We start from the raw sequence: 13,926 nt of genomic DNA, 5'->3' as shown, positions 1-13,926 counted from the left end.
ATTGTAATAGTTGTACTGTCTTGTGAGATACACTGTTTGTCCTCTATTCTTCAAATGAAGAAAGACAATCCGATGTATACCTATTTTATATGAAACTGACTTAAGATGTCATGTCACCCAGTGGAGTGCACAGATGGGGGGCAGGGGGGGCGCCCCCCCCCTCGTGGCCCAATTGTTGAAAAGCACGTGCTAAAGTGCCCTCTTAAGCTGCTTTCCCACTAAAATTAGCGGGTCGACGCGGGTTTTTTAAATGCGGGTCGACCCGCTAACAATCGGCATTTGGCTCCTTTCCCATTGACCAAAATGAGCTGGGTCTGAGCCGGGGGGTGGGTTGCCCAACACTCAACGTCATCACGTAAATTAGCGGGTTGACCCAGGTCTGGCGTTCCCACTGCAAGCCGATCAGAGCCGAGCCGAATGAAGGCGATTTTAACCCGCGTCGCTTGCCGAGTTGTTTGACGCGGGTCGTGCGCCTTTCCCACTGCCACCAAAAGCCGATTGTTAGCGGGTTTAAACGGTTTTTTTGGCCAGTGGGAAAGGGGTATTTGAAGCCAAAACGCGTGAAAAAGTGCCCTCTTCAGTGGCAAGGACCCACTGTATGTGCCCTTTTTTTTTTCTTTTCGCCCCTGCCCTTCAAAAAATCTGTGCACGCCACTGATGTCACCTAATGTTTGCATGACCTACACTAATAAGTTAGCCCATTAGCGTATTAGCGTTTTATCTACACTACCGGTCGACACCCCAAATTTTGATGTTTCAGTTTTTTATTGAAATTCAGGCAGTTCAAGTCTAATGAATAGCTTGAAATGAAGAAAAGAAAAGAAAAAGAGGCATGTCTGGACCATGAAACGCCAGCATAGACTACAGAAGACTGGAAGAAGGTGTTATGGACTGATGAATCAAAATTTGACATCACGCAAGGATTTCTGTACGCTGTCGCTAGGGCTGGGTACCGAACTTTGGTTCTTTTGTGGCACCGACCGAAATGCTTCGGTAGTACCGAGTATCAAAACATGCCTCGTCTTTCGGTGCCAAGTTTCGGTACCCAGAGGTAAATCACGTGATGAAGATCTGATAATGCTGTCGGTGCTTGTCTGTAACATTACGTGGTTGCAGCATGCATCGGGTGACCCGTTCCTCTTCACGTCCTGTCCGGGGCGTCCGGGTTTTTACATACGTATATACTGTATATTTTCATGTGCTTAAATTGACTGGCGCTTTGCACAGAAAACTCCGGTATTTTGTTGCGTTTGACGTAATTCCCTAGAGGCAGCCTCTCTGTGCGGCTCCACGACATGCACATATTACCACATTTTAATTTTTTTAATGGGACTACCTGACAGCCATGTTTAGGGGAGACCAGGGACAGTTGTAACACTTTTTGCATTTTTCCCTAACAAATCAGAAACCCTTAGCCTATTTAAAACCCTTAATGTGTCAACTACAAAAATGATATGAAAGTGGTTTTAAGTAATATTTTCAGCAAAATTAATCTAAATAAAGGGACTGCAATGTAGTTGTAACATGCCAGGGTGATCTACCTGTTGACCCTTAGAAAAGCTGCTAGCTGGAATAGAAAAATACAACTCAAGATTTGTACTTTGATGTGTAATGTAATTTTCATTTTTTTTAGAACTGATGTTATAAAATTGGTATTGAAAAAAGTATCGTTCAGGAACCGGTATCGAAGTGAAGGTATCGGTATTGGTACCGGTATCGAGAATTTTTGATTGATACCCAGCCCTAGCTGTCGCAATGTGCGACATCAACTGTCAAACATGGAGGATGGTCTGGGGCTGTGTTGCTGGATCCAGAGTCGGTGACTTGTACAGAGTGAAAGGCACCCTGACCCAAAACAGCTACCACAGCGCCATGCAGGACCCTCTGGTATGAGCCCAGTTGGTGAGGGGTTCATCCTACAGCAAGATAATGACCCCAAACTAGAGATGCGCAGATGGGCAATTATTTCATCCGCAACCGCATCACAAAAGTAGTCATCCACCCGCCATCCACCCGAACCAACGTTTTTTCAAAACCACACCCGCCCGTTGTTGTATCTCTATTAGTAGATATAGGCTACAACAACTATGTATGTATTTTTCCTAATTGGTTCAACTGCCACCCGCCCGAATCGAATTAAAATATATTTTTTCGTCATGTCATCCGCCCGACCCGCAAACCGCGCATCTCTACCCCAAACACAAGTCCAAGCTATGTCAAATTACAGCTTGAAAACATGGAGTGGCCAGCACAGTCTCCAGACTTAAACCCCATCGAGGCGTTTGGGATGAACGGACAGAAGAGTGAAAGCAAAGTGCTACACATTGATGGGAACTTCTGCAGCAGAGTTGGGAAGAACATTTGATTTCCATTATAGAAAGAATGCCACGAGTGTGTTCTGCTGTTATATCTGCCAAAGGTGGCTACTTTGATGAGTCAAAAATGGAAAATACATTTTGGTTTATAAATTCATTCCATGTTCCAATTGTTCATTTGCTCTATACTTTCATTTCATTCAGAGTACAATGAGACGTTAAACTGCAGAATTAATAAAAAATAAAAAACTGAAAGAATTGGGGCGTTTTAATACTTTTGATTGGTAGTGTTCGTTCCATTTCAAGTTTAATCTGTCTGAACCTCCAGCTGCTTTAGCTAAACACTAAATCAAGAACTATGTCTGGAACTGTGGTCAAATTCTGATTTTATAACTGAGACGTTGTCAAAATCACCAAACAGACCGAGCTGTGATTTAAGCTGTAAAATCACCACTCAGAGAAGACAAACTCAGTCTTAATCATTTTGAAGTGACTTCTCTCAGGCTGTTCCTTTAGTTTCAGTAGAGAAATACAAGATGGGAAATTGGGAGAGAAAGAGAACATGTGCAGCAAAAGGCCACAGGTGAGACTGCAGGCCAGAGATTAAGCTGAAAAGCACACGCTCCATCAGGTGAGCAGACAGGACCCAGACCCTGACTCATCCGTCTTATTTACTCCCTCACACAGCTGACAGCCGCCGTCTGGGATCCACAACAGTTTAGTCTTTATTTACTTCAACTACAGGATGTAACAGACTTTTAGAAAAGGCAGCTCTTTATGTCAAACTTCCTCTGTTTGATATGTAGAGTTGATCCTAGTCATTAGTATGAAGCCTTGGTACTGAAGACAGTGTGTTCTTCCTCTGCCTCCTTTAGTAATAATGATACATGCAGTAGTTTATTTGCTGTAATGGAGGCAGCATGCAGCAGTGTGATATACAGCACCTTGCAGAAGTACTCACACCCCACAAACTTAAATGTATTTTATTGGGATTTTATGTGATAGACCAACACACAGTTGTGCATAACTGTGAGGTGGAAGGAAAATGATACATGGTGTTCAAGTCTGCATATGTATACTTTTGCAAAGCACTGTATATGCATGGAGAGAGAGGGACATGAGCTCTCTATACAGTGGTGCCTGATAATGGTTTGTAGGTGAGAAGCCTGTGAGGTCAACACAGGAGCAGAATCTCTGTCCCTGTCAGTGCTGAAGCTGCAGCATTTTGGCCTTTCACTGAACTATTGGAAAATCCAGAAAACAGCGGTCCAGTCTACAGGCAACACATGCATGGACTCGTTTTTCAAGACAGGATGTTTCGGATTTTCACAATAATGGCATGCAGGTGGAAGAAGACTGTCAGAGACTAAAGGTTGGTTACTGTAGCAGTGGAGGCCGGGGTAATGCCATCCTAACTATGGCTACGTTCACACTGCAGTTACAAGTTACCTGAACCCAATTTTTTCGTGTAAATGTGACCCATGTCCGATTTGCTTTTGACAGTGTGAACAGCACAAGTCGCATTGAATCTGACATTTTCGAATCAGATTCAGGCCACTTCCATATGTGGTCCTGAATCAGATTCAGATTCGATTTTTTCCAATGTGACCCCAGTGTGAACAGCTAAGGCGGATTTGATGCAACTTTTACGTCACTTTACAATGTTTACTCTAGGTTTTGTTTTAAAAAGCTCTAAGCTTCTAAGATTGTGCAGGTTTATTATTAGAAAGATTCAACTTGGCCTAATGATTGGAAATAATGTGCATCAATTTTTGTTAAAATATGAGCCCAGTTGGCCAGATGGTGGTGCTGTAATTCACGTTTTAAAAAGTTTTTTGGGGGAGGCCACGCCCACCACACCCTAAGTTTGATTGACTTGAAATTTGACACACAGATCCAGTTCAATGTGCTCTTCAAAAAAGCCTCTGGGACCATAAAGGTCCGCCTAACTAGCTAAAGCTTTGCTAATTTGCATAATGTGGAAAACCAGTAAAATTAATAGAACTTTTGAAAGATTGACTCTATCAACACCAAATTTGGTACACGGCTTCGGGGGGTGAAAAGACAAATTCCTATTATAACTGAGCCAGATCAGTCAAAAAACATGGCCGCCACAGACCAATGAATCTTCACAATGGGCGGGGCTTAGAATTGATTGGCCATAACTCCCACACCCTTTGACCTATTGTCACAAAACTTGGTGGGTAGGTTCACAATGGAACTGGGAAGCTGCCTACCAAAGCATTTCAAGCTCAGCCTATAGGGGGCGCTATAAATGCCAAAAATCTGTATCTCAAAGAGCATTGGTGACTATTAACTCATTGAGTGCCACGCTCTTTTCCAAAGTTTTAGTCAAGTGTACCGGTAATTTAGACCATTTTTGTAGAGCCACAGTGTATTCTATATTATTGCCACCAACACATACTGTGGCTCATTTAAAAGGTGAACTTTCTGCTTCAAATGGCCTACGTGCCTCCATTCCTGAGAAAACTCAAGCTAAACATGGCTGGGTTTCACCAAAATCCCTGCTTTTTTTCTAGAAAAGAAGATAGAGCGTCTTTTATGAAAGGTGCTCTGTTTGTGCCTGTCGCTCTTCTGACACTTCCATTTCTGGATCAAAGGGCTTGTGTCAGATAAATATATACAACAATTGTTGTTCTATTCACAAAACCACCATCGGGCGCGCGGGGGGGGGGGCGTCACTAAACAACAATAACACAGACGTACCGTGCCATGTCACAGCCTCTCACCGCGGAATGTGATGGTCTCTCGGGCAGACCTTTCCTGCATGTCATTCCCCCTCTCTCTGCCTCCCCCTTTCCTGATTATCTCACTATGTGCTATCAAATAAAGGCAAAAACACCAAAAAATAAAAAAAAAAAATAAAAAAAATTGGAATCACCTGCAGTCTGAACGTAGCCTATATTTTCACATATTGTATTTGAAGTGTTCAGCACCGAGTACAATAACTTCAATTTGGTCTGAATTGAGAAGTTAACCATGCAGGTCATCCGATAGTTGAGTCTTTAAAACATATCACCTAAATAAAATAATAAAATAATAAAAAATAAAAGGAATCATGTATAAAGAGAAAGCACAAAATCATGTAGAACTCCATGACTCGTGTGTTCACAGCAGAGTCATTGGCCTTTTTCAGACCTGTTAACATAATTAGCTCTAATGTCAAGTGTGAACGCGTCTGAGACACATTGAGGACGAGTTCGAGGTCCTATCAGACACAGTCAGAGTCGGTCCAGACCAAGTGTCAACATTGTTTCAGCAGTGTGAACGTGAATGTGTCCTGACCACGTTAAAGGACCAGCTACTCTACTGACGTCCTCTGCTGCAGTCTCATTATGAGCCAAAGTATTTTACTGTTTCAAATGGATAAAACTCTTTTTCACTGTAAGAGCTGTGAACAGTGCATTAACTTGCTCAGTGTCCCATAGCCTACTACCTCTCTCTCACACATACACATGCAGACAACAATTAAACAACACCTATTATTTGTATGAGATCTGATCAAAAGTGGTCACTGGAGATGTATGTTAAAGCCGGTGTGAACAGGACCATTGTTAACACATCTATGTAATAAGTACAGTGTGGTTCCTTTAATCCCAATAACGCGTTCTAGTCTCTGTAATAAGATCCGGTGATCAAACGCATCAGATCTAACAGGACGAGTCCCCTGTCTGACACCATGACGACAGCATTAGTAACCTTAACCAGAGCCGTTTCCCTGTGTGTCTAAATCCTGAGCCTCAAACACACCGTTCCTCTCAAAATAACCACGTAATTGTTTGCTACAGCTTCTGCTCATTGTCGTTGTGTTGTAGTTGCTGGTGGGGGGGTGTGATCGGTGTGAGGAGGTCTTTGATGTGTGCTGCACAGTCCAGTGGAGCCAGTCTAATGAGTCTCATGTGTAAACTCTGTCCAATGTGCTCATCTGATCTCTGAAGGCCCGCTCTTCATACACTTTCATTGAAACACAACACACACAACAAGATATGAGTATAGGAAACACAGTGCTGGGGACTTTTGGGTCAGTTCAACTGATGCAGCCTTTAACTCAGATGCTCCCTCAATTTTTTACCACATCCATGATCCCTGGACAAAATTTAGACATCAGTTACTTCCAAAATATTTGTGATACATATAGGGCTGGGTCTTGACTAAACAAAATCACTTTTGACATGGGTTTCAACATGTTTAACCCCTTTTTGGCCAGTTGTTTTTGCTGCAAAAACACATGATTTCTATAGGGCTCTATGGGCTTTAGGGCTGGTGACAGTATTTTCTCATTTACAGAGTGATAAAAAGAGATATCCAAAATCCCCTCTGTAAAAACTTTATCCATTGTTCAGATTTTGGTTCTGGAAATTAGCCCATATTTCATTAGATATTGCCTCATTTACGTAACTAAACATACAATTTGACAAAACTTGTAATACAAAAAAAAAAAAAGTATCTTAATGTAAGAACTTGGTAAGTTTCATGGTGATATCTGTTAGTTACAATTTTTACCTTAAATACATTAAAAAACCCATAGGCGGAGGTGGACATTTTTGTCCACCTGAAGGATCATGGATGTTGTAAAAATGCATTACGAGTCAAAAAAATGGACTTTCATTCTGAAACTCGGGACATTCGGAGTTTACCCAAAGATACACCTCCTTGCCAAAAACCAGGCCCCAGTGACCTTTCATTTGACCGTGGGGAGTTGGGAAAGTGTGACAGGTGGACAAAAATGTCCAGGGGTAAGAGGAGGGGTTTTATCTGGGAGGCAACAAGTCTTGATCCAAAACAGGAAGTCCGGTCACCTTTCACTTCTGTAGAAAACTCTAGATCTACATAATTTCTATATTAGATTCCAGTCAGTCCAGTCGCATTATTATTCAGTGACACAAAAAGTGACACAAGGTCAAAGTTATAACAATTCTGGATAAAAACTTTGTCAAACTCTTCAATAAAACTGTAATCTCAACCCTGCTGATATAAACTGTAGATTCTGTATAGACACTTTAGTTTTCAGCTCTTTGTGCAAATCACAAGTGAAGAAGCGAATGAAGCCACATACAGTAACTGTGGTTGAAAATTGCTTTGTAGCAACAAATTAATGAGACTTAATAAATCTTAGCTCTGATTATGCTGTTAACGGTGTAGTAATAAATACAGTGAGATCACTACATATTCAACAATGTTCATACTATTAAATATTCATCAGGCAAAGCCAAACTTAAGTACATTCAGTGAGTGCTACGTTCAGATTCCTCTGAGCTCAACTCTCATGTTGTTAGTTAGAAATAACTTAAAGATGAGAGCAGAGGAAACCTGAAGACTTCCTGACTTTATACCCTCTGTTCATGTGCAAACAAAAGTTTAGTGTCGTCACGTGTCGTCCTCGGCTCTTCTTAAGCAGCAGTGAGATGCAGACACACACTCACTCTGAGAATCAAACCAGGACGACACGAACCAACCTCAGCATCATCAGACGTCGACGGCTCACTGTGACGTAGCTGCTTCCTCTTTAGTCGTGAGCTGTTGGTGAGGAGCTGCTGGGGGGGGGGGGGGGGGTTACAGTTGGAATGGGGATGAGGGTGTGGGGGGAGAGGGGTCAGGATGAGTCAGAGGTCGGGGGTCTGAGCTCAGTCCCTCTGTGGTGACGTGGACAGGATGCTCTCTGCCTCCTCATACAGCTGAGAAACACAGTATGACATTTGTTAAAACAGTGGAAATTCAAACTGTATAAAACACAAAGTTAAATCACTGAAGTATTTGTTTTTCCTCCAGTTTTTTTAGTACGGGTCGATCCAGTTTTTTTTTTTTCCAAGACCAATACAACATATTAGTCATCAAGGACACTGAAACTTACTTGGAACATATGCATCTACACAAAATTATTATGTCCAACCCACTTATATCAATGAAGCTAAGGTACATAGTAGAAACAAGCCTGTGTAATGCAAAAACAGTTGGACAGCCCCACACATGACATCATCAACAGCTTTAGAGGAATAAATAAAGCTACAGACCAGCTCCTCTCTCACCTCCACACACACCAATCTGTAGCATGAAGTGTGTGAATACTACTGAGACTGACCGACATTGGAGAGGTGACATGTCAACCATGTTACAGTAAATGATGTTACTTCTTAAAGGGATAGTTCAACATTTTGGCAAACTGGCCCATTGCCATAATCGTTATAGTCATAGCAGTAGGTTCATTACCTTTATTTGTCGGTGCAAGCTATTTTTAGAACGTGTGAATCCAGTCACATCAGGGAAGTTTCACAACTCTCACACACACACAATGCTGGGGATTTTTACAAATTAAAAGCACTTTGTAAATGGAGGATTGACAGTTCATATACCAATGTAACAACCTCCAAATATGTATTTGATGAAAATAAAACTACTTTTACATGCGTACATTTGTGAATTTCTCTTGATATATAGATATATAAAACAAGAAATATTTGTGTGCATCACAAATATGTTTATAAATCTTATTTTTTAAATGTGGATTTTTTTAACCCTTTAACCCTTACCCTTATATAAAAATCCCCAAATGCTTTTGTGCTTTTTTGTGCATTTACAGTATTCATTTTGAGACTGTTCTAGCTCCATACTAGTGTTAAACATACTTTCTTTTCAAATATATGTGAATGATTGTGTACGGGCTGTAGTGATGAACATAACTACTTTTCTACTAATAAGGGTGAAAGAAGAGCTTACTGGTATGAAGGGCACATCTTGGAAGAGCTCCTGAATGAAGCGGCGGGAGGTCAGGCGGAACATACAGTGAGCCAGCAGGTGGGACACCTCCGAGTACAGACAGATGTCATCGAATGCGTACGGGAACTTCTCCTTGATCCTGCAAGAGAACATTTACTCATCAGATCAGAGCGGCTGGACGGATGGACACAGTGCAGAGAGAAGCTCGGCCTCACGTCAGCAGGCTGGTCTCGTGGTTTTTGGTCGCCACAGAGGAGCTGAGGTTGATGACCAGGCGCAGCACCTCCTTCCTCAGCAGGATCCTGCCGGCCGGAGTGTCCTCTGGGATGGACTTGACCCCTGTCACGGTGCAGAGGAACATAAAAGGATCGTCAGAAACCACAGATGCGCCAGTACAGAGTTTCTGGGCCAAGAGCAAATGTGATAATGATGATGCTAATCAATAAAAGCTGTACTGACAGGCTGTTTGGAGTAATCATAGTTGATTTTTTAAAAATGTTTACAAATTACTGCCAGACCTCGTCTCCTCACTGACTAATGTGTACATGACGGCTCCCTCTGCTGACCACATGGAAAACTGTTGTTTCATCATTTGAAATAACCTCTGATTACAGTAGTTATTACAGTACACATAATGAAGTGCTGGAAGTGAAGGAGTCTGAACACTGACGATGCTGTATGGTTTTCTTCTTAGTTTATCTGACATGACTGTGCTCTAACCTCAGATAGGTTTAGAAGAGCTGACTACACAAAGCTGCTAAAATAAATGAAGGACAAAATAACAGGAACGACAACATCTGGTCACTCAAATAAAAGCAGAAAAGAAATAGCCACCATGGAGATGAGAGTAACACTGTCTATTTCAAAATAAATGCATTTATACAGTAGTGCTTCTCTTGATTTATCCAGAAAATCCAGTGTTTTTATCTCATTTTGTTCAAACAGCATCACTGCAATTTCGTGTGCACACAGATGCAGGACAGTGGTTCTGGGTGCAGAGAACGTACCGACAGGACAGACTGAGGACAGACGAGGTGGACAGCATCATGTACTGTACCGGCTCATTATTTCCAAGGACCTACCCAGAACGAGCTCAGTGCTGTGACTGCTGCCTACAGATCCCTGGGACACACTGTCACTGAAGCCAGACGCCCCCGACAGCTTGGCTGGGACCAGGACCTCCAGGTGGTTTGCTGGAGCCGGTGGACTGCACCACTCAGACAACGGGCTCACCTCTGGTGGATCTGAAGAAGAAGAGTGGTTTATAATAGAAAAACCGCACTGTCACTCAGGTGTTGTATCGTCTAAAAAGCGTGAGGTGTTACTGTTTTCCTGTTTTTAGTTCAATGAAACGCACCCGAGTTGCCGTGTTGAGAGCTGAAGCCGAGCACAGACAGTCCGGCGCAGTACAGACAGTTGGCGTCAGTGTGCTCCTGCAGGCCCGTCTCCTCGGAGCCCAGCATCAGCTGCTGTTCCTCACGGCTCACTGCCATCACCTCTGTGATGCTGAGCTGAGAGCGGAGCCTGGCTGGCCGACGGCCGTCACTGACGCCTGAACACACACACACACACACACACAGAAAATGCTCAAAGTCACTAGTTAACATAATGTGTGTTTGGACTGTGGGAGGAAGATGGAGAACCCACAAGCTCTTTTGGTAGATAACAAACGGAGTGATTTATACATCCATGATACAATAAATGAGAAACATCAGATACCTCAGACACAAAGCATGACACTAATAAATGAATAAATGAATAGAATAGACTTAGTTTATTGTATTAATGTCATGCATTAACCTCATGATAGTGGGAATAATCCCTATACAGTAGCATACCTACATCCACCGTTCTAGCAATACATGTCAGTGATCATGACTCATCATACACAGTACATACATACAGTACTGTACAAACAACTCATTGCAAGAACTTATAAAATGTCTCATCATTTTTTTATACCATAACTCAACTTTTTTTCTTATGAGTTACATGAAATCTTGCTACAGTTTTAGCAACAACTAGCTGGACGAGATCACAGAGCCACGTCATCACGATAGTAGTTCTGTGAAAATCTCTTTCATAGCCAAGCAAAATTGGTATGAGAATTGAAATATCTCTTCATGAATCAATATTAAATAGAATCTGCCCAAAAAAACCCAGCCCTAGTAGGTTTTAATTCTCACCGTCAGAGTTTCCAGGGGACATTTTAGCAGGGTGCTCCTCAGACGGTGGACTTGTCTTCTTCTGGAAATATACACTTTCTTTAATCTGAAGGAAACCAGGAAAAAAAGTCTCATCCCTCAGGAAACCTCATAGGAGAAACAAGTCAACAGTCTTACAGTTTATCAGCCATACCTGGAACATGTTGTTGATGTTGACAGGCAAGGCAACGCCCATGTAGTCAACAGAGGAGCCACAGGCGGCGGTGGACACGATGGAGCGCAGGGAGGAGGAGCGCTGCAGCGTGGTCTGGTTGATGGGGCTCAGCAGGTGTTCTTTATCCAGAGCTGCAAAGCTCAGAGCCTTCAGGAATCTGACAGCAGAGGAACCAGGGCACATCATCAGTTACGTGTACGAAATTAACTTATTCCGACTATTTTCTTAAAGGGTTATTTCCACATTTTGGCAAATTTGGCTATTGCCATAATCCCTATAGTTTTAGGAGTAGGTTCATTACCTTTAATTGTCGGTGCAAGCTGTTTTGAGATCGGCGGGGCAGAGACACGAGCTGAACGGTATTTCCACGTTTCCCTCATTAAACAAAATACACAATCCAACAACTTCAAAACGTTGTGACCTGCACATTCACCATGCTATGAGATAATAACGTATAATTATGTAACATTATGACACATACTCAGAACTACTTGCTTTTGAAGTTACTCCGCCTAGTGTCTGAAATGTAGTTTCGGTTACGCATTTGCCTTGAAAACTACTCCGTCTCATAATGTTACATTATTATCTCATAGCGTGGTGAATGTGCAGGTCACAACTTGTTCACAAGAGTGTTTTGGAGTTGTTGGATTGTGAATTTCATGAGTCTGATGAGGGAAAGTCAGAAATACCGTATGCCTCCATAGCGTTAGATGAGCAGCTCGTATTTTTTCCCCGCCGATCAAAAACCAGCTTGCACCGAAAGGTAATGAACCTACTCCTAAAACTATAGGGATTATGGCAATGGGAGAATTTTCCAAAATGTTGAAATATCCCTTTAAAGCTTCATTCAATACTATCAGCTGGTAAATCATTACTGTGCTGTTGCTGTTACAGGTACCTTCGTGAGGTGAGTCTGGAGTCGGGGCTGTTTGTGTTCATGGTGATGGCGTCGGTGAAGAGAATGTCCTCGGCCGGGGACGCCAGGGCGTCGCTGTGGGACAGGGACGGCTGAATGCGCTGGTGCTGCAGCCTCTTGAGCGTGGCGTAGCCCAGAGCGTCCCGGGGACTCGTGCAGCCGTTGTGGCCGGCGTATGATCCCAGCGTCTCCCTGGAGCTGGAGTGCACCAGGCTGTAGTCCCCTAAGCTGCAGAGGGCGGTTGCCGAGGGAGACCTGAGGGACTGGGCCCGGCGGGGCAAGGTGTGGGAGGAGCCCGGCGGGATGAGCGAGGCGGAGCAGGACTTGGGGATGGAGAGCGGTTTGGAGCAGGGCCGGGGGGTGTGGACGGCGTGGGCGCTCATCACCGTGTTGAGGCTGAGGCATTCTGTGGCGGCGGTGGGGCACAGGGTCTCCCTGGAGGGGCTGGAGCTCATGGAGCTGACGCCGCTGGTGGTGGTGTCCGTGTTGAAGCTCTGGCTGCGGCTCTTGAACGTGGCGCCGCCTCCTCCCGAAGGCCCGTCCTCAGCCAGACGCTCGAAAGTGCTCTCCAGGTGGTTCTCGTCCGTCTGGACCTCTGACGTGTCCAGCTCCCCCTCCTCGATGCTGGGCGTGCTGCCGCCGTTCTCACTGGCTCTGCTCTCCCTCCCACCTGAGGGACTGCTGCTGTAGATGGGGAGGGTATCGGCTGCTGCAAATGAGAGGCTGGACGGCTTCAGCCCCTCCCCTCCTCTCTGTCTGCTGTCTCTCAGGTGTGGACTGGTGGGACACCTCCTCCCCGGCAGAGACAGCGAGTGGAGGAGGCGGTTGCGGAAGCGGCTGGAGCCCAGCATGTTCAGAGGACCCCGGTCCTTCAGTTTAGGACACATGTACAGAGACACGTCCTCTGAGAACTCACAGCCCTCCAGCCTCTCATCATCTACACAGGGATGGGAATAACAGGGTTATAAATAAACAGCAGTACTAGCTTTTTTCAGTAACAAGTAATCAAAAAGTTACTGTTTCCCCCGTTATAACGCTGTTACCGTTACTGACAATAAGATGCACCGTTACTTGACTCAAGGAATCCCGTCCCAAAACAATAATACACCTGTTTAAAGCTGGGGTAGGCAGGATATGTTTTGAAAACAAACCTTCAGCTCCGGTATCTTTGACCAATCAAATCTATTCTGGTTTGGGGTTTCCTGATTGGTTGAAGGGTCGCCCCTACTCGGTCCTAACAAATCGGGAGGACAGAGTAGGGCTGGCCCCTCAACCAATCAGGAAGCCCCAGAACAGAATAGATTTGATTGGTCAAAGATACCTGGAGCTCTAGGCTTCTCAGGCTGCTGCAAACAGAGACATAGAGAAACACTGTGATCGGCCCAAACACACAGACCATTCCTTACTGACAGCTGAATGGGAAAACACAATTTTCTTTAAAAAAAAAAAGGTTAATATTTTGTTTTTAAAACATATCCCGCCCACCCCAGCTTTGAGTGTATGTTATATAGGCTACATTTTTTTCAGTCCATCAACTAGTCGGAAAAAAATATGTTTATCTGGAACTAACCAACTCACTCA

The 13,926-nt window shown here is 43.8% G+C and overlaps 1 protein-coding gene across 1 annotated transcript in view; it reads right to left on the bottom strand.

The window, feature by feature from the left end:
• Nucleotides 1-7,960: 7,960 nt before the first annotated feature.
• Nucleotides 7,961-13,926, bottom strand: part of LOC310994998 (rapamycin-insensitive companion of mTOR-like) — a gene marked incomplete at both ends in the record, with an annotated part of 29,150 nt that continues 23,184 nt past the window's right edge. Inside the window, 8 exons of the mRNA XM_083983928.1 lie at nucleotides 7,961-8,011; nucleotides 9,051-9,189; nucleotides 9,266-9,389; nucleotides 10,133-10,294; nucleotides 10,408-10,602; nucleotides 11,237-11,321; nucleotides 11,409-11,586; nucleotides 12,328-13,282. Coding sequence (XP_083840054.1) covers nucleotides 7,961-8,011; nucleotides 9,051-9,189; nucleotides 9,266-9,389; nucleotides 10,133-10,294; nucleotides 10,408-10,602; nucleotides 11,237-11,321; nucleotides 11,409-11,586; nucleotides 12,328-13,282 — 1,889 coding nt within the window. The remainder of the gene's footprint in view (nucleotides 8,012-9,050; nucleotides 9,190-9,265; nucleotides 9,390-10,132; nucleotides 10,295-10,407; nucleotides 10,603-11,236; nucleotides 11,322-11,408; nucleotides 11,587-12,327; nucleotides 13,283-13,926) is intronic.

This window comes from Trachurus trachurus, assembly GCF_905171665.1.
Source record: "Trachurus trachurus genome assembly, chromosome: 12".
Lineage (NCBI taxonomy): Eukaryota > Metazoa > Chordata > Actinopteri > Carangiformes > Carangidae > Trachurus > Trachurus trachurus.
Note: the sequence above shows the minus strand (reverse complement) of the source record. Positions and strands in the feature narration are given on the sequence as shown.